At 34.8% G+C, this 22,500-nt stretch overlaps 1 protein-coding gene across 1 annotated transcript in view; it reads left to right on the top strand.

Moving 5' to 3' along the window:
* The first annotated feature begins 103 nt into the window (after positions 1-103).
* LOC135198447 (Na(+)/citrate cotransporter-like) overlaps positions 104-22,500 on the top strand; it is a 43,537-nt gene continuing 21,140 nt past the window's right edge. Inside the window, 4 exon segments of the mRNA XM_064225999.1 lie at positions 104-262; positions 9,940-10,058; positions 10,779-11,028; positions 17,393-17,523. Of these exon segments, the coding sequence (XP_064082069.1) occupies positions 205-262; positions 9,940-10,058; positions 10,779-11,028; positions 17,393-17,523 (558 nt within the window). The 5' untranslated portion in view covers positions 104-204.

Raw genomic sequence — 22,500 nt, 5'->3', positions numbered from 1 at the left:
TCACGATTAGAGCGTGACAGAGAAAATATTCGATGAAAAAGTTATCGACGGCCCCAGTGGAGTACGAGAGTGGGAGGAGCCTGTCCTTAGCGGAGGTAACGCGGCCTGAGTCTCAGACGCGGTGTCAGTAGTCTCCTTCAAGCATTTGTGGCAGAATTCGGTCTATGTCGTTTTGTGTGAAAGCATTAATGAGTTGCTTGCAGGATGCATAAAGACAGCAACACTTCCGGTAATAAGACAATGCCGCATATCAAGTATTCAAGTAATTATGAAGCGTTTGTTTATGAGTTCTAACAGGACAAGGGGATTCAAGAGTCTGCTCTTAACGTTTTTCCTAACTTTTAAATGATTTTGCACTCCCGCGTGTTTGTGCGTTTAAAGTGATTATTCGTTGTTAAGGTGATGCAGAAGTTATCGCTAAATAAGAGGAACGTTGGTATGAACTGCTTGGTTTCGCTGTGCTTGACAAATATCAATACAAGCGCAATAAATCTTTAGAAAGTGTTCGTTTTTTGTTTGTGAAGGCACGCGGTTTTGTGCTCACGCCACTGCCAGTGTTGGGGAAAAAGTGTCTTTTCTTCGTGTAATATTTTTGCTGGCTTTGACCAAGACCACCCAGATACAGTTAAATTATAGTGTACGGCTGTATTATTATCATTATTATTATATTTTACTCGGGAGTTAGAACACCGAATTTAAACTCGTTCGTCTAGGTATTTAGAGGACTCGGGAATCAAATCATTACTATTGGTAAATCATTTTAAGGTAAGGTTGTATATATATATATATATATATATATATATATATATATATATATATATATATATACATACATACATCTATATTGGTTTGGGAGGGGACAAATTAAATCACACTTTTAAGCAGCAAAAAAATTGTAAATAATCTATCATCTTTGGCTTATGATTATGCTAGGCTATGCTTTAGCCTAAAATACTTTAAGCCATAGCTGCTACCCTCCAGATATACTCTATTTAGTTAGCTAAGTAGATGGATACGTCGTCTGTACTTCATGATGTTTTGTAAAACCATGTTTCTTAAGCTTTAAATGAAATATGAAACATGGGAAACACATTTACTTCAATTTTAAATCATAAATGGCTATTTTTGTATCTGAAGTTAGGATACCTTGCTTCTAATTCTGACTGTCCATTTTTTATCCAAATTTTTCTTCAGTGTCACACCTCTGAAGAAAATGACTTAGGCCTAGTTTAATACTTCATGATGCGTTTATGCAGATTCTTTTTTCAGTGTCACAGCTCACTGAAAAAAATAACTTAGGCCTAGTTTAATACTTCATTGCATGAAGCATTAGAAAATATATACCTATATCACAGTTAGTGTTTTAAGCTCGAAAAGGACCTGATTTAAATGTTTCTTTGCAGTTACGTGGCTAAATAAAAGTAGTTAACTGATAATTCAGATAAAGAAGCTTTTCTTCTCGTGGTTAAAGGTTAAGACATTTCTTCTGCTACTAGAAGACCGGGCCTCGATCCACAGGTGAAACCGGAGCAGTATGTTAATGAGGATTGTTTATTTGTTGGTTTGAACACTGAATTGAGCACTGGTAGTTAGTTAGCCGTAAAGTGAAGGCATGCACATTATATATATATATATATATATATATATATATATATATATATATATATATATGCTTAAAAAATCACAGTAGATGCACGTGACTTCATTAAATAAGCGACTATCATTTTCCTGTGGTATTCGCTATATATATATATATATATATATATATATATATATATATATATATATATATATATAATATATATATATACACTGCAGGCCTTTAGAGCATTATCGCAGTTCATTTCAGCTCACACCAGATGTTTAAGGCTTGTTGTTGGTTGGGACGAGTTTGTATCACCTTATTTCCATTTCCACAAATAATAACAAAGGCTGTTAATAATCAATATGGGTGTAGACCCGGCTTTTATTCGCACGTAGGATAATTATTAGAACGGAGCTCACAATATTATGAATTCATATATATATATATATATATATATATATATATATATATATATATATATGAATAACTTGATCACGAAGTATGTAAAACGTGATGCTATGTATAAATAAAGGTTTCTGCCACGAAGGAAAAATGAAAAGCGAGATAGCCGAAAGTACTCGGTTATCTCGCTTTTTCATTTTTCTTTCGTGGCAAAAACCTTTATATATATATATATATATATATATATATATATATATATATATATATAATATATATATGTGTGTGTGTGTGTGTGTGTGTGTGTATATATATGTATCTAATAAAAGGAGCCCATAAAAACACCAAAATGTAGAGAGAAAAAGTACTATATTTCAGAGACTGCTGTCTCTCTCTTCAGGTATATGAATGAGAAAAGTTTACAGAAAAGGTGGTATTTATACCAAGAGATTCGTCCACAAGTAAGCCAATTTAGGTCACCCCCGCTGATAATCTTCCTTTAAGCGGGGGTGACCTAAATTGGCTTACTTGTGGACGAATCTCTTGGTATAAATACCACCTTTTCTGTAAACTTTTCTCATTCATATACCTGAAGAGAGAGACAGCAGTCTCTGAAATATAGTACTTTTCTCTCTACATTTTGGTGTTTTTATGGGCTCCTTTTATTAGATGGAATTCTGTTGTTACAGAACATTTTTACCAGTCATATATATGTATGTATATATGTATATATATATATATATATATATATATATATATATATATATATATATATATATGTATGTGTGTGTGTGTGCGTGTGTGTGTGTGTGTGTGTGTGTGTATACATATATACTATGTACATCCCGTTACAAAAGCGGTGAAATCATGCCCTTCTTGCCCTGAAAGTGGCCCACGTTCATACAACCAGTACATACTTAAAATGGTTCGAAAGGGAGGAGGAGGGAAATTACGGTAATCACGCAAAGAAATGCAATATTGAATGAAATGTATATGGACAGAGAGAGAGAGAGAGAGAGCTTTTATTCCTGTTTAGTTATCAATCTGATGGATATACTTGAGACCTTCTGCTTTTAAGAAACATATAATTATTTTTTGAAAAATAATTATTATGAAATCTTATCACATCGTATTGTTTTTAATCCTTATCACATTTTCTAAATAAAAATGCCTTAGATATTGTTGGAACTGACTATTCATATTAATATTATTCAGACGAAAATATCCTTTTTAATCATCGTATAAGCAGCTCTCTCTCTCTCTCTCTCTCTCTCTCTCTCTCTCTCTCATTCTGTCTTCCGTCTTCTATCGCCTGGATTGATTATTTAAATAAGGGTAGATGTTTGATATGTTATTTGGATGTGGCAAAGGATCACAAAACCGTAAATGGCTACTCTACCAACTTGTGCTAGGCTGTATCTATTTTTGCTCTAGATTGATTGGACTATAATTACCTGTATTACCAATAAAATACGAATCTGGTCACAAAGATTTACACACCAGGTTTTGTAGCCGTGGGTTGTATAAGTCATCAAAGAATCAGTATTGCAAGGATATTATTTTAGTAATTAATCTATGCTAAGAACACATTACTGGATATGCTGATTTATTAGTACAGGATTTGTATTTATGGCATAACTTTGTTGAGTTACCAGTATTTGAGTGTGATGGGCCACTTGGCTCCACCCCTCACAAACATCTAGTCTACTTATAGAAAGCATTTCAATTTGCTATATTTCTCTGCCACCCCCTGCCCTCGGTCTCACGCTTGCTCGCTCACTCCGCCTTTATATGTGGCTTCAGCGGTAACGTCCAACACACCTTGTTGGTGCTCTCCCTCCAAGCTGTTCAAGAAACCCACCACTTTCGATATCTACTGTTCATTAGTCTTTTATATAGCCATGTTTTTATTTTTTGCAACGAAAAATTATAAACATCTACATCTGGAAAATAAATGGCATATGAAATACTGTCATCCGAGTATTATTTTACCTTCCAAAAAACATCCATCAGCACAATCTCATAATAACTGTAAGACCTTGAAATCCCGAACATGAGGAGGGGGGGGGGGGGGGGGGTAGAAGGATATTTATAACAAGGTGGGGGTTAATGGTGATGGGGGACAGGTGACATCGGGTGACCTTGATTTAAGTCTTGACGGGTTTGCTAATTAACATTTATAAGGTAGGGGAGACCGGGCTAGTTGGCTACAGAGGTAAGTTGGCACACTCAAAATAACTTTCAAGTTTACCAATAGATGACTCTAATATGTATACTGTGTAATTGCCACATGGTTCCTCAATTACCAGCAAAATTCTATAGAGATAGAACGTAGGAGCTTGAATTTATGAGAAAAATTTTTATTTTTATGGTAGTAAGTAAATATTTTTATCTTTCTATCATTTGCTATAACATCTATACATTCATAAAAGATTATTTTTCAATTATAGCATAGTTTTCCTTATGATTTAAAGATTCTATACCATTAAAATTAATCATTCAAGTCTTCTCGATGTGGACTGGTAAGTGCTTTTGTACCAAATGGTAGGGATGGGGCAAGTTGGCACACGTTATTTGATAACAATAGTAAGCCTATTTATTTATATAATATACGTTTTGTTTCTGGATTTTGGGAACGATAATGAGATCAGTGTCCTATCATTTCCTCCACATTGCTCTCACAAGTTGCAGCCCCTGGATTTTAGTGTTTATAGACCTCTGAATGTGTTAACAGGGCATGTGATTCGTGGATGACTGGTAATCCAGGATCAAGTATGCCCATTTGTGACATTCCTGGTAAAGTTTCCTCGGCTTTACCTCTAGCTGTCACTTATTCTGATGTTTTCAATGGGTTTAGGATTGATGGAATTTCATATCTGAATACAGACTATTTCAAGATTTTTATTTTACGGGTGGTTATGTAACAGATTGAGAGATGTCCGAAAAGACACATGGGCTTCAGATCTGTCATCAGTGTGATACAGTTTAAGAAATGTTCCTGTTGATTCAGAAGAAAGCTCAGTTGAAGAGAGCCTGTATTTGGTAAGCCAGGAGAAGTGTGGGTCCAGTGCAGGGCATGTAACGTGGGAGCATGAAGACTACTGATGAAGATTTATTTGACACCTGCCACAATTACAACTAGATGATGATCTGAAGTAATACTAATGCCTTATAATTTGTATTTTGGAAATTCAGAGCGTATTTGATTTAAATGCAATTTAGTAATTTTCTTTTAATTATCAACGTGCCAACTTACCCCGTACGGGGCAAGTTGGCACGAAAAATTTTTTTTTCTAAAGCTTGTTGTTACCTTATGTTGAAAGCAAACAACAATTATTTTGCTATATGATAAAGACGATTGTTAATATTTTTCAATGGTGGTAAGAATTTTGCAAAAATGTTTGTTTTATATTCGCAATAACCAAAATTGTAAAAAGTGTGCCAGCTAGCCCCGGTCTCCCCTAATGATAGTAATACCTTTACTGATAGCAGTTAATATCAATGATTCTAAGTCACCATCACGACTGCCACATAACGTTATAGGGTTACTGAGATCGTCTTTGTATATCTGGTTAATGTCTGCAACTATCGTTTAAGTTATGAATCCAGGTTTTCACACGAGGTAACGTGCCACACACAGCCATGGAAGAGCTGTATATAACGCCAGTGGTCTTGGCAGTCGTGTTTGCAGCCTTTGTGGAGGTTTATTTGGTAATTAGGATTATCTAAATTTAGGTAAGTGTTAGTCGAGGTCATTGTGTTTATCTATGCGTTTGGAATAACTGTTCTAACATAATGTTGTGCACTATAATCTATGTAGTATTATATACTTATCTATTGCAACGTTTGTAGGGATGGCGGCAGCTAACAAAGGCAACTCTGTTGACCATATACTACCTCAAAGGCTGCAAACACGACTGCCAAGACCACTGGCGTTATATACAACTCATCCATGGCTGTGTGTGGCACGTTACCTCGTGTGGAAACCTGGATTCATAACGTAAACGATAGTTAAAGACATTAACCAGATATACAAAGATGATCTCAGTAACCCTATAACGTTATGAATCCTGCTATCAGTAAAGGTATTCCTATCATTACCTTATAAATGTTGATAAGCGAACCCGGCAAGACTTAAATTAAGGTCACCTAATGTCACCTGTCCATATCACCTTTAACCCCCAACTTGTTAAAAATATCCTTCTAACCCCGCACCTCCTCATATTCGGGATTCTAATGCCCTACAGTTATTATGAGATTGTTCTGATGGATGCTTTTTGGAAGGTAAAATAATACTCAGCTGACAGTATTTCATACATTTTTTTTTCTCCAAATGTTTACAATGATTTTATTAAAAAAATAAAAACATGGGTATGTAAAAAACTAATGAACAGTGAATATCGAAAGTGGTGGTTTTTTTAATAGCTTGGAGGGGAAAAACCAACGTGTGTTGGATATTAGCCGCTGAAGCAATGTATAGAGGCGGAGTGAGTGAGCAAGCGTGGTGGGGTTTGGGGGGTGGGGATGGTGGTAGGGGGTGGGGGGAGGGTTAGCTAAGACGAGACCGAGCTGACCAGGTCTGAAGACTATCACCAAATAATTTGAGACACTAAATATGTTGATAGTACGTATACGGTTTTGCAACACCTACATACTTTGTACCTCACCATCATTATGTTAATGCGCCGATGCACACATTTCACTGCATTTCATTTCACATAATTTATTTTCACAAATTGTTTCGGAAATAATATAATAAATATTCTATAATATAAGAAATATAACAAATTGAAGTACTTCTATAAGTAGCCTAGATGGCTGTGAGGGGCGGAGCTAAGTGGCCCATCACACTCAAATACTGGTAACTCAACTAAGTTATGCCATAAATACAAATCCTGTACTAATAGATCAGCATATCCAGTAATGTGTTCTTAGCATAGATTAATTAATAAAATAATATCCTTGCAATACTGATTCTTTGATGACTTACACAACCCACGGCTACAAAACCTGGTGTGTAAACCTTTGTGACCAGATTCGTATATTATTGGTAATACATGTAATTATAGTCCAGTCAATCTAGAGCAAAAATAGATACAGCCTAGCACAAGTTGGTAGAGTAGCCATTTACGGTTTTGTGATCCTTTGCCACATCCAAATAACATATCAATCATCTACCATTATTTAAATAATCAATCCAGGCGATATAAGACGGAGGACAGAATGAGAGAGAGAGAGAATACAGTTGCTTATAGGATAATTAAAAAGGATAATTTCGTCTGAACTTTATAGTAATATGAATAGTTAGTTCCAACAATATTTAAGGGGTTTTTATTTAGAAAATGTGATAACGATTAAAAACAATACGATGTGAGAAGATTTCATGATAATTATTTTCCAAAAAATATATGATAACATGTTTCTTAATGCAGAATGTCTCCAGTATATCCGTCAGATTAATAACTAAACAGGAATAAAATCTCTCTCTCTCTCTCTCTCTCTCTCTCTCTCTCTCTCTGTCCATATATATCTCATTCAATATTGCATTTCTTTGCGTGATTGCCGTAATTTCCCTCCTCCTCCCTTTCGAACCATTTTAAGTATGTACTGGTTGTATGAACGTGGGCCACTTTCAGGGCAAGAAGGGCATGATTTCACCGAGTCAGACTTGGCGGGGCGACACCGCTTTTGCAACTGGGTGTACTAAGAAATCACAAAAGTAAGCACATGATTTTTGTTTATTAGCTGAAGCCACCGGGGAAATTCAAAATGAAAAGACAAAGTGCCAAGTAATTTCGTATAATGAATGTGTTAAATTCACGAAAGTTATTGGCACTGTCTTTTCATTTAAAGCTTTACCAGTGGCTTCAGCCAATAACGTATTTTATATAATATATACAAGTACGTATATATCCATGTATGAATATATTTATATGTACATTTGTATGTTGTATATATATATATATATATATGTGTGTGTGTGTGTGTATACATATATAGTGCCTACTAACTGTTAAACTAATTATCGTAATCAGGAATAGATCTAAAAAAACGAGGCATCATTTACTGATATTTTCATCCTTTAATTAGTGAATCTATGACGAACTTTTGGAAAAAATAATAATCATAATTTCACAGCGTTAGCTGCCTAATACACTATATTCTCCTTCTTCCATCTTTCTTTCCGCCATCTCATAACCATAGTCTTTTAGTGCAACTGCGAGGTTTTCCTCCTGTTACACTTTTCGAACATTACCATATTACTCTCGCTTTCATTTTCAGCGCTGAGTGACCTCATCATAGGTCCCAACGTTTGGCCTCTGACCTAAATTTGCCATTCCATTCCATTCTACTTTTCTTCTTCCAAAAGACTTCTGAACTAAACGCTATTTCCAGTTGTCTCATTAGATAATTCGATATCAGTCTGTTAATAGACCTACATATTTCTGACGCGTAATTCTCTCTGTGTGACGAAACGATCCCGTATTATTATGCTCCACCTTTTATCTCCGTATTCTTAACCAACCCTCCTTTTTCTTCGTATATTAGTTAGGCAAATTGCAATAACTTCCCCACTTTGTTTTCTATTTTTCTTTCAACACTCACCCCATTTCTATAAAGTTCTGACTTAACATCCCTATTTGCTATTCAGCTTTTGCATCTGCAGACATTACCCTGCTTTTCTTCTTCTTCCAAAACTTGTTGTGGATGTACTTCTTCTCTCACCATACCTCCATCCATAACATTTATTCCTAGTTACTTTCATAACACAACATTTGACTCACCACAACATCACTGATTGCTTAATATTTCTGGCTTGTATTTGACCTTCAGTTATATGATAATAAATACATAATGCTCTCAAACTTTCACCAGAGCCTGTAGCTTTTATTTACTTTCACCTATAAAACTTTGTCATTTGCAAGCATTACCTAATCTATGCATCATTCACAGCCCCATCTATCGTCATACGAATTTACTACTCCTGTATAGTTTTCGCTATCTAAATAGATAGAACAGTAGAAGTTCTTAATATGATGCCTGCCCAGTAATTAAATGTGATAATGGATGTGACAAAGTGTTGACCAGTGAAGCCTATTATAAGGCGACTTAAATATGATATTGATGAAACTTCTCTTATATTACATATCTTCAGACTTAATACGCTCTCATACAAGGCTTTTCATTTTCATTTAAAAGCTTAAAAATATAGTTTAGCTAATACGTATTGTAATTTATTTATTTATTTATTTATTTATTTTTTTTTTTTTTTTTTGACAATCGTACCTTAAAGGAGAAATGAATTTACAGAAAAAGCAGGTTTACTTTTGTAAGCAAAAGTAATAACTGCACCTGTGTGTACAAATATATCGCATGTTTGTGAATCTGTAGACATTTTTATGCCCTAAGGCAGATTCTTTTTATGTATATTGGTTACGCTCTTGCTAAATACCTTCGTTTATTTTTCTAGTTTACCAGACCTTACTTACCAATTGTATTTTTAACACTTGCACTCCGTAGAGTTCGCGCGGTGACTAGGCATCACATATATAAACAGTGTCCCTTAGGCCCCTAGCTGCAAGCCCTTCCATTCCTTTTACTGTACCTCCGCTCGTATTATCTTTCTTCCATCTTACCTGAACCCTCTCCTAACAATTGTTTCATAGTGCAACTGCGAGGTATTCTTTCTGTTGCATCTTTCAAACGTTCTTTATTCTCAATTTCCAGCGCTGAATGACCCTATCATACTAGTTCTCAGTACTTGGCCTTTGACCTAATTTCATATTCCAATTTCAATTTAATACTTGAATGGCTCACTGAACTTTACATTTATTTATTTATTTATTTATTTATTTATTTATTTATTTATTTATTTATTTATTTATTTATTTATTTATTTATTTATTTATTTATTTATTTATTTATTTATTTGTTTGTTTATTTATTTGTTGCAGAGATGAGTAGACCGTCGGTGGTAGAGTGCCTAAGATGTCTTGCCCACTACTGGCAATACCTGTTGTTATTCATAACGCCATTTGCCCTGTTACCTGTGGCCGTCATTGGGCATACAGTTGTAAGTATCGTGATTATCAGCGTTTTAACACATTTCATTATAATTGCTTTTGAGATAGGGTTGAACAGAATAGAAACAGTTGTCCAGACGTGTGGAAAATGACACTGTTGCAGAAACATACCCGCATTTATGTATGAGTTCAAATATTTAAAGATAAATTTCTAAAGAGAGCTTTCGGGAATCTGTACCCATTCGTAACTGTGGACTTGTTCCTTCATTTCAAGACTCGCACTAATTTATGAGTATTTATTTTTAATTAATGTCAATATTTTAAGAGCATGCAAATACAAAAGGAAGAGTGAATTACAGTACAAAGCAAAAGGGTTGAAGGCAGATAATGTTTCACCCTCTTGCACACACACACACACACACACACACACACACACACACACGCAAATTGCAATGATAATGACCTTATTATACTAAATACCAAATTCTAAAAATCTCGTAGCGAGATACGGCCATCAGAGCACCTCACACAGTGCACTGTAAGCCTTTACGGCGTCCCTAAGGCCCCTATATAGCTGCGACCCTTTTCATTCCTTTGATTGCGGGGTATTTTTTATCCCTGATATGTCTTTCAAACCTTCTTAATCTCAGTTTCCCTTTCGGCACTGAACGACCTTGTCAAAAGTCCTAGCACACACACACACACACACACACACACACACAATCACCATTATAATGCCGCCATACTCATCACCTCGCTTTCCCAAACAGGAGTTCCGCTGTGCCTATGTGATCCTTGTCATGGCAACCTACTGGGTGACGGAGGCCATACCCTTGGCAGTGACGGCGCTCATACCCGTCTTCGCCTTCCCCCTCTTCGGGATCCTGGGCACGAGGGCCGTGACGGCCGTCTACATGAAGGACACGAACTTCATGTTCATGGGCGGCCTGATCATGGCCGTGGCCGTAGAACACTGCAACTTGCACAAGAGGATCGCCCTCTTCGTCATGATGCACATGGGTGAGTGAGTGGGTCTACGAGAAGAAGAAGTAGGAATGCAGTCAGGGTTAGGGTTTCTGTTATCAAGAGGCTGCTTATCAGTTCATGCTTGAATTTTATGTTGTGTCACTTTCTTTCTTTAGCTTATCTTATCAAAAGGTGACTTATCTCATACTTGAATTTGAGGCTTTGTTTCTTATCAAAAGGTTATTTATCAATCATTCTTGAATTTGATGCTTTGTTGCTTATCAAGAGGTTATTTTTTATCAATAATTCTTGAATTTGATGCTTTGTTTCTTATGAAGAGGTTATTATTTATCAATCATTCTTGAATTTGATGCTTTGTTTTTTATCAAGAGGTTATTTTTTATCAATCATTCTTGAATTTAATGCTTTGTTGCTTATCAAGAGGTTATTTATCAATAATTCTTGAATTTGATGCTTTGTAACTTATCAAGAGGTTATTTATAAAATCATTCATGAATACGATACTAAGTTTCTTATTATTAGTTATTTACCAATTCATGCTTTAGTTTGATGTTGTGTTTCTTATCAGGTGGTTATTTATATATTCATGCTTGAATTCCATGCAGTTTTCCTTTCTTTCTTTCTTTTTTCCCCAAATCTTAGCTGAAAACCCTATAGAAAAACCCATCATATCAATTCGGTAATTTAACTATTTTTATGATGTCTGATTTCTTCTTTCTGTATTTCCCCTAACCTTCTGTTGCTTTCTTCCAGTGAACACCATAATATCCTTTGGAAGCTTTAGAATTTCAAGTCAGTGGCCCCTGTGGTGGGCATGTTCTATAAGGATAGGGCTAATCTTCTGAATAATAATAATAATAATAATAATAATAATAATAATAATAATAATAATAATAATAATAATAATGTAATAATAATAATAATAATACGAAAAATGAAACCATAAACCACATAGCAAGCGAATGTCTGGCACTTTCACAGAAGTACAAAAAGAGGCATGATTCAGTAGCAAAAGCCCTCCACTGGAGCCTGTGCAAGAAACACCAGCTACCTTGCAGTAATAAGTGGTACGAGCACCAACCTGAGGGAGTGATAGAAAACGATCAGGCAAAGATCCTCTGGGACTATGGTATCAGAACGGATAGGGTGATACGTGCAAATAGACCAGACGTGACGTTGATTGACAAAATCAAGAAGAAAGTACCACACATTGCTGTCGCAATACCATGGGACACCAGAGTTGAAGAGAAAGAAAGGAAAAAAATGGATAAGTATCAAGACCTGAAAATAGAAATAAGAAGGATATGGGATATGCCAGTGGAAATTGTACCCATAATCATGGGAACACTAGGCACGATCCCAAGATCCCTGAAAAGGAATCTGGAAAAACTAGAGGCTCCTAGAAACGGCGCACATGGTAAGAAAAGTGATGGACTCCTAAGGAGGCAGGATGCAACCCGGAACCCCACACTATAAATACCTCCAGTCGAATTGGAGGACTGTGATAGACAAAATAAAAGACGCAGTGTAGTAAATTTCTTGGAAGTAGAATGCTTTTAAGTTAGGTTGGTTTTTGCCTTGCTTGCTTGAAAGCTAAAGGTAGAAAGACCCATTTGGGTGCTTTTACCAGAAAAAAAACACACACACACACAAATCCATTTGGGTACTTTTGCTTTCATGGGAGACTGAACATAAGGGAGAAGTAGAAAAGTCCTTAGGCTCCAAATGCTCTTCATAGCACCTGTAAGCTTTTAAAGTTTATGCCATAGAAAGTATAGAAAGCGCTGGACAGGAGGGAAGAAGGTTCTGTGCAACAATATTCTTTTTCTTCATCTTACTCTCCTCTTCTAACCATTGTTTCATAGTGCAAATAAGAGCTTTTTTTCCTTCCTGTTACACCTTTAAAAATTTACTGTCGGTTCCCTCCCAACGTTGAATGACTCATAGGTCCCAGTGCTTGGCCTTTGGCTTGGATTTTCTATACCATTCTATACTATTTCTATACTTTTCCTTATTATCCAGAAGGCGTGGGAGAGGAGGATGTGAGATAGAATATGAGCGCCTGGAGTTGTGACAGTTTTTCGTTCCGAGGTTTCATCCACGATTACGAAATTGAAGTATGAAAGTGGCAGGGACCTTTGTGTTGTCTTTGATTTGGAGCAAAAGGAGAAGAAGGCGTATATTGAAAGTATATGTTTATAATACACACACACATATATATATATATATATATCCAATATCAGCCTGTTTTCCTTTGTTCCAAATCAAAGACAACACAGAGGCCCCTTTCACATTCATACACAACCGCATATACATATATATATATATATATATATATATATATATATATATATATATATATATATATATATATACCGAACAAAAACTCAAGAGCGTATTGCAAACCTGAAAGCTTTCATGAAGTCCAGGTGTACTCTGAAGAAAACGATACGTGGTTCATTAAATTTTCAGGATCCGTGTTAAGAACGCCTTCCCACAACCGGCAGAGAAAGAACACTTTCACACTTTCCTCGGTAATTCCTGCGCTCACGTGACTGTCGATTAGTCGATTCGCTCGGTGGGAAAGGGGTCACGAAAGTAATGAATGAATCGACGGGTCTGGTTAAATTAGAACAGGGACATTCAGAGAAACGCTGCGTCTATGTCCCTGGATTGATTTTATACTCTTCTGTGATTGCGACACATGCCCTGTATTTTATGTTGTAGTGAGTGACTTGGACAGGGATTACAGAAGAAGGTAGAGAATTCCCTGTGACTCGTATTTCATGCTGTCGAAATGGCACTGTGATAGAGAAACAAGGGACAGGTACGGCTCCCTTTAGCAGGGAATGCAGAGGAAGGTACAGATTCCACATGACTAGTATATCATGCTTTAGAAACGGGAACAGACATGGCTCTTTTTTTGCTGGGAATGCAGAGAAAGGTAGAGAATTCCCTGTGACTTGTATTTCACGTTATAGAAACAGGGACAGGCGTGGCTCTTTTAGCAGGAAATGGAGAGGAATGGAGAGAGTTCCATATGACTTAGAGACGAGGATATTGTTAACCACATACACTCAGAAGAAGGTTAATTCATATGACTGTGTCATAAACGACGAGGTTCCTCGTAATCATCGTGTGCTTGCAGAGAAAGGCAGAGAATCATGGCAGTGCGTTGCAAACGATGAGGCTCCTGGCACAGATATATAAGCGCCTCAGTGGCGTGGTTGGTATGGTGTTTGCTTCCCACCTCGGTGATCGCGGGTTCGATTCTCGGCCATTCCATTGAGGAGTGAGAGATGTGTATTTCTGGTGATAGAAGTTCACTCTCGACGTGGTTCGGAAGTCACGTAAAGCCGTTGGTCCCGTTGCTGAATAACCACTGGTTCCATGCAACGTAAAAGCACCAATCAAACAAACAAAAAATCCTGGCACAGATAAAACCTTTCAGAAGGCAAAGGAACAAGATAGTGTTGTTAACGACGAAACCCCATGATAATTGTTCATTTTCAGAATAAGACAACAGAACAACACACTGCGTTCCATCCGACGAGGTTCCTTGCACAAATAAAACTTTGCAAACTTCGCAATAATCGTACATTTTCAGAAGAAGAGTCTGTGTTATTAACGAAGAAGCTCCTTGGGAAAAGCAAGTCTTGCGATCATGATGATCATTACAAGCTTTCATGCAGGCTCAAGGTTGTCCTTGGCGTGGCTCTGACTTGGCCCTGTGAGGGATCGAGTCTCTGCACGAGAATTCATTTTATTCATTGATCTCCAACTCGTGTAAATGAGAGGATGACGTGGCTACACCTCGTCCCACGTGCAGTAATGATTCTCGATGACCTTCTATCGACCCTCTAGTAAACCTCGGTATTCCTTTTTTTGTTTCCTGTTTTGTTTTAAAGTAACTTCGCTTCTTGGTGCTGTACTTTGTTCTGATCGATATACTACCTGTTGAAAAGGCGCTTTCTCCCTACGCGGTACATTGTAGACATTGCTTCAGGTTCCTTAGCAGGAAGGGCCATGTTATCCAGGATTCGAGTATAGGCTGTCGAAAGCTCTCGTTTGTATATATATTTTTCTAATATGTATTTACATTTACACTGCTGTGGATTTCTTCGCCATTTTAGTGACTCGTGCTAGTGTGAGAATTTTAGAAATTATTATTATTAATAATTAATAATCATACTATCAAATAATAATAATAATAATAATAATAATAATAATAGATAATAATATTAATAATATTACATAATGATATTAATGATATTAAATAATAATATTATTGATATTAAATGATAATATTAAATAAAAATATTAAATAAAATAATTAAATAGAACAATTAAATGATTAAATAATTAAATGATGATGATGGTATTGATATTATTATTATTATTATTATTATTATTATTATTATTATTATTATTATTATTATTATTATTATTATTATTATTATTATTATTATTATTATTATTGTAGTTGTTGTTGTTCAGATGAGCCTTATTCGTATGGAACAAGCCAGCAGGAGCAGTAGACTTGAAATTAAAGTTCCAAAGATTGTCATTTTTCACTTTGGAATATTTTTGACATTACGACGAGTATGGTTCTCAACCCCGTCCTGGCAGTTACTTCATATTACAACTGCGAGGTTATCCTCCTGCTACACCTTTGATAACATTTTCCTTCCTCAATTTCCCTTTCAGTGCTGAGTGACCTCTGTTCTCAGTATCGATTCTGCTCACAAGTCATGAAGTAGAACAGTAATAGCAGTAGCTTATGGTATTACTTTTACTACTGCTGCAGAATTGTTCATTTAATGAGTTAGTTTCACACAGGTACAGTGTTATACATTCCTCTTTTGTAAACACAAATGCATACTCATTTCAGTTATTATTAGTATTATTATTATTCAGAGGGTGACCCCTATTCATAGTAGAACGATTACCATCTTTCTGTATTTCTTATTACTTCTTTCAAATGAACACCATATTGTCTGGAATCTTTAGAATTTAAATTCAGTGATCCCTGTGGTGGGGTTGTTTCTTATGAATAGGGTTCATCTTCTGAATAATAATGATAATAATAATAATGATAATTATAATAATAATCTGTACTTCTTATTACCTACTATTACTTTGGAAGCTTGTATTTCAAGTAAGTGGCCTTGTTCCATATGACTAAGGTTCATCGTTTCAGTATAATAATAATAATAATAATAATAATAATAATAATAATAATAATAATAATAAAGATAGATGGAAATTCCCGTTGCTACCGTGGAAGAAGAAGCCGAATTAGACAAAGAATTGATGGGATTTGACCCTGAAACCAACAAGAGTGACCTAGGTTCCGTCAACCTAGTTCGGAAATACCTGGATTCGCGTAATTACCTTTCAACAAATTCCCCTGAAGTGGCTGAAGACGACGTCCTTGAATCAACTGCTGCAGTAAATGGAGTCGAGGCCAAATGAGTTTTTCGTACATATAAACCAAACGGACGCAAGTAGGGTTTAAGATTTCATGTTGCGTGACGTACTATCTCTCTCTCTCTCTCTCTCTCTCTCTCTCTCTCTCTCTCTCTCTCTCTCTCTCTCTCTCTCTCTCTCTCGTGTCATGCAATGATCAGGGCAGGAAAGTGGTGTGTGTTTTGTTGTTGATTATTCGAGAGGACGAGGGAGAACCTCCTTATTTTCAATCGACCCTTTCTTCCAACTGCTTCTAAAACTTTTCTTTTGTTGGTGTCGTTTGACAACGGAATGTTTTTCTGTGAATTACACACACACACACATTCAAATACACACAAACACACACACACTCACACACACACACACACACACACACACACACACACACACATATATATATATATATATATAGATATATATATATATATATATATAAATCTAGATTTATTTTTGTTGCGGAATCTGCTCCCTCGTTAACCCAGACGTCACTTGGGGAGACAAAAGATTAACTCAATATTTTAGTCAACCTTGTTTCAGAAACATTTTTGTAAGTAACCCACTACTTCCTATTAGTATAAATTGCCTAGAGCCATAGTTTGCCAATGTCCGGCCATATTCTATCTCTCTGTTTATCAAATCCTTCGGGCCAGCCCTAGGAGAGCTGTTAAGCAGCTCAGTGGTCTGGTAAAACTAAGGCCCCGTCCACACGGTCGAGCTTTGGTCGACGAACTTTGTCCGATGTGACGTCAGAAGCGGAGAAACTGCGAGAAAAGTCAGAACTTTGCCGCGGTTTCTCCGCTTCTGACGTCACACCGAACAAAGTTCTTCGAGCCTAAGATACACTTAACTCTTTGAGTGAACCAACCGAGACGTGCAGTCTGAAAGAGTGGGTTATTTTAATCTCTTTATTTTTCTTTTTTCCTTACAGGTCAGAGTCCCAAGCGTCTATTGGCGGGTTTCATGATTACCACGGCGTTCCTTTCCATGTGGATATCGAACACAGCCACAGCAGCTATGATGGTCCCCATCGTTGATGCTGTTTCCAAGGAACTAGAAAGGGTCAGTGAGATTCATTTGATAGGATGAGCAAATTTCAAAAAAAAAAAAAAAAAAAACATTCCTGAATATCACGACCAGTCCCATTATTATCATTATTAATGGTGAAGAAATCCACAGTGGTTTATATATATATATATATATATATATATATATATATATATATATATATATATATATGTATATAATATATGTTATAACTGATTCACGAAATTTAGGAACGTGATAAATCCATATATAAAGGTGTATGCAACGAGGGAAAATAAACAACGGAGTAGCCGCGAGATCTTTCGACGTTCAAACGTCCTTTACTTAAGTAAAAGACGTTTGAACGTTGAAAGATCTCGTGGATGCTCCGTGTTTATTTTCCTAGTGGCATATACCTATATTTATAATATATATATTATAGGAATATATATATATATATATATATATATAGATATATATAAATATATACAAAACTAGAGCTTTCGAGAACCTGCTCGATTCGAGTATAGGCTGTCGAAACAGCTCTCGTATTTATATATATTTTTCTAATATGTATTTACATTTACACTGCTGTGGATTTCTTCGCCATATTAGTGACTCGTGCTACTGTGAGAATTATAGAAATTATAATAATAATAATAATAATAATAATAATAATAATAATAATATTAGATAATAATAATAATGATAAATAATAATATTAATAATATCAAATAATGATATTAATAATATTAAATAATAATATTATTGACATTAAATAATAATATTAAATAAAAATATTAAATGAAATAATTAAATAGAATCATTAAATGATTAAATAATTAAATGATGTTGATGGTATTTATATTGATATTATTATTATTATTATTATTATATTATTATTATTATTATTATTATTATTATTATTATTATTATTATTGTTGTTGTAGTTTTTGTTGTTCAGATGAACCTTATTCATATAGAACAAGCCCGCAGGAGCAGTAGACTTGAAATTAGAGTTCCAAAGAATGTCATTTTTCACTTTGGAATATTTTTGACATTACAACGAGTATGGTTCTCAACGTGGGATGTAAATATTTCATGACTACTCTTCTATCCTAAACCGGTGGGATTTCTGAAAAGTAGCAGTCCATTTAGAAAAGAAAGAACAAAGCCACCCAAAGGCAGCAAAAGAAAGCGATCGCTTTTATCGTTGTAATCTTCAACAGCTTTCTTTCGTTAACCCCCTCCCCCTAATATTTTGGTTTTTAAATTTTTTCCTTCAAGACCCACGTGAAGTGACTCGCTAATATGGGTAAATGACGACTCCACACGCAAGCGAACAAGCGATTCCGGCCCGTAAATAGAACAGCGTCACGCGAGTTGGCGATTCAGTCGATACTTTCAGGCAAATGTGCCCTCATGAATAAAACGTTGAGCAAATGCTTTTGCTTGGATGCTACAACATTTGCTTCACTTCCAATGAATAAAACAAAGCAAATGCTCTTGCTAGTAGCAAATGCGTACTGCTCATACTTAAGTTCTAGCAAATGCTTAGAAACTATCAGCAATCGCTTCCTTTCCTATGAATAAAATTTAGGAATTGCTTATGCTTCGAAGCAATTGCTTACAAATGTTTAAGGCAGCTCATGAGGTGCTTGTAGCTCCAGCGAACCTCACGTGATGATGGCAGATTTTCTTCAAATTTGTTGAAGGGAAACTCATCAAAATTGCTGTATGGTGTATATATATATATATATATATATATATATATATATATATATATATATATATATATATATATATAAAACACCATACAGCAATTTTGAGAGTTTCCCTTCAACAAATTTGAAGAAAATCATGCCATCATCACGTGAGGTCGCTGGAGCTACAAGCACCGTCATGAGCTGCCTTTAAACATTTGTAAGCAATTGCTTAGAAGCATAAGCAATTCCTAAATTTTATTCATAGGAAAGGAAGCGATTGCTGATAGTTTCTAAGCATTTGCTAGAACTTAAGTATGAGCAGTACGCATTAGCTACTAGCAAGAGCATTTGCTTTGTTTTATTCATTGGAAGTGAAGCAAATGTTGTAGCAGCTCATGGGTGCTTGTAGCTCCAGCGAACCTCACGTGATGATGGCAGATTTTCTTCAAATTTGTTGAAGGGAAACTCATCAAAATTGCTGTATGGTGTTTTATATATATATATATATAGTATATATATATATATACAATATATATATATATATATATATATATATATATATATATATATATACTATAAAATCACAAAAGTAAGCACGTGATTTGTTTAACAGCAAAAGCCACAGGGAAAATTTGTTTTTAAAAATGAAAAGGACAGAGTGCCAAGTACTTTCGTGTATTTACCACATCTTCGGGGCGCAAAGTAATACAAAACGTAAAAACTATTGAGCAAGAAAGCTCTCACAAAAGCAAAGTGGAAAAAGAATTATATATGTATGTACAATAAGGCCATTACAAACAGAAACAGCATTCGTCCAGATTACCCAACCGCTTAACACCCAACAAGTCAAAAGAAAGGAAAAAAAAAAAAAAATTAATTGCCAATAACCCAATTACTTACAGAAGAGAAAAAACACTGACTATGCCAACCAGTTTTTTTATAAAACAACTGAACTCACAATTATGAATAGTACAATAAATAAACGGCACTAACAACATACTTAAAACACCAATAAACAAAGATAACTGATTGAACAATATTGTCAATATGAAATACATAAAAAATAAATAAATAAATAAAAAAAAATTTTTTTTTTTTGACTAGTACAAAAACTTTAAGGATAATGTTAAAACTTACAAGAAATACATAAGAAGGAACTTGACAAATACACTAAATTAAAGAATAATGTTAAAACTCTTCACTATTTTATCTATGATAAGACTGTCTAATTTGTACATACCAGGGCTCAAATTTAAAAGTTTTCCAGAATAAGTCTTTATAAAAGCAGATTCAATTATATTCCTACTAATATAATCATTACAAAATAAAATCTCTTTTGCCTCTGTCCAATCAATCGCATGGTTAACATTACTAAGGTGAATACAAAAAGGGCACTAGAAGTCTGTCCTGTTCTAACTGAATATTTATGTTGATTTAATCTTGTAGACAAATCTTTCCCAGTTTGGCCGATATATTTCTTATCACACCCCTGACAAGGAATTGTATAAAGGCAGCAGGTAGATGAAAATGGGGAGTTCTTTATCAGTATATTACAAACCGTATTTGAGCTTTTAAAAACTAATTTTACATTAAAAAATCGAAGTACCTTAGGCAAATCATAAAAATTCTTGTGGTATGGTAAAACTAACATATTATGGCATGAAAAAGGTTCTCTAACCCTATTTGAATAAAAAGTACCCTTGGCCATTTTTAATGCCTTGTCTATAAAAAACATCGGATATTGAAGTTTTACACCTATGTCACATATTTTTCCTATCTCTTCATCTAAAAACTCAGAACTGCATATTCTTAAGGCCCTCAAAAACATCGAAGAAAAAATAGATAATTTTACTTTACTATGATGCTCAGAGTAATAATGAACATACGAACATATATTAGTGGGCTTGCGATATACATTGAATTTAAAACTACGGATTTGTCTGTAAACTGCACATCTAAAAATGGTAACATTGACTCTCTTTTTCTTCCATCCACTGTAAATTTAATTGAGGGAACCAGATCATTTCAGTTTATCTAAAAATTCTCCAATGTTTGCATTTACAGGCCTACACAAAAAATATCATCCACATAACGATACCATAGTACAGTACCAATCGGTAAAATATAGGTAAACAGTCTGACCTCAAAAAACTCCATGTAAAGATACTAACGCACCGGAGAAAGTGGATTCCCCATTGGCATACCAAATTTTTGTAAAAAATATTTTCCATTAAATGTAAATTTACAATCCTTAATGCAAAGCCTAATTAAGTCAACTATTACATTCGAAGGTAACGGCAAGTTATATTTAGGCAATTCCTCTGATAAAAAATTTAACAAATCGTCCACTGGAACTTTAGTAAATAATGATACAACATCGAAACTGACAATTTTAAACTCAAAAGTTGCATTAATATTATGTGGATGATATTTTTTGTGTATGCCTGTTAATGCAACTTTTGAGTTTAAAATTGTCAGTTTCGATGTTGTATCATTATTTACTAAAGTTCCAGTGGACGAAATTTTGTAAAAAATATTTTCCAGAGGAATTGCCTAAATATAACTTGCCGTTACCTTCGAATGTAATAGTTGACTTAATTAGGCTTTGCATTAAGGATTGTAAATTTACATTTAATGGAAAATATTTTTACAAAAATTTGGTATGCCAATGGGGAATCCACTTTCTCCGGTGCTTAGTAATCTTTACATGGAGTTTTTTGAGGTCAGACTGTTACCTAGTATTTTACCGATTGGTACTGTATGGTATCGTTATGTGGATGATATTTTTTGTGTATGGCCTGTAAATGCAAACATTGGAGAATTTTTAGATAAACTGAATGATCTGGTTCCCTCAATTAAATTTACAGTGGAGGAAGAAAGAGAGTCAATGTTACCATTTTTAGATGTGCAAGTTTACAGACAAATCCGTAGTTTTAAATTCAATGTATATCGCAAGCCCACTAATATATGTTCGTATGTTCATTATTACTCTGAGCATCATAGTAAAGTAAAATTATCTATTTTTTCTTCGATGTTTTTTGAGGCCTTAAGAATATGCAGTTCTGAGTTTTTAGATGAAGAGATAGGAAAAATATGTGACATAGGTGTAAAACTTCAATATCCGATGTTTTTATAGACAAGGCATTAAAATGGCCAAGGGTACTTTTTATTCAAATAGGGTTAGAGAACCTTTTTCATGCCATAATATGTTAGTTTTACCATACCACAAGAATTTTTATGATTTGCCTAAGGTACTTCGATTTTTAATGTAAAATTAGTTTTTAAAAGCTCAAATACGGTTTGTAAT

This window comes from Macrobrachium nipponense, chromosome 22 (assembly GCF_015104395.2).
Source record: "Macrobrachium nipponense isolate FS-2020 chromosome 22, ASM1510439v2, whole genome shotgun sequence".
NCBI lineage: Eukaryota > Metazoa > Arthropoda > Malacostraca > Decapoda > Palaemonidae > Macrobrachium > Macrobrachium nipponense.
This window is presented reverse-complemented; position numbering and strand designations above follow the sequence as displayed.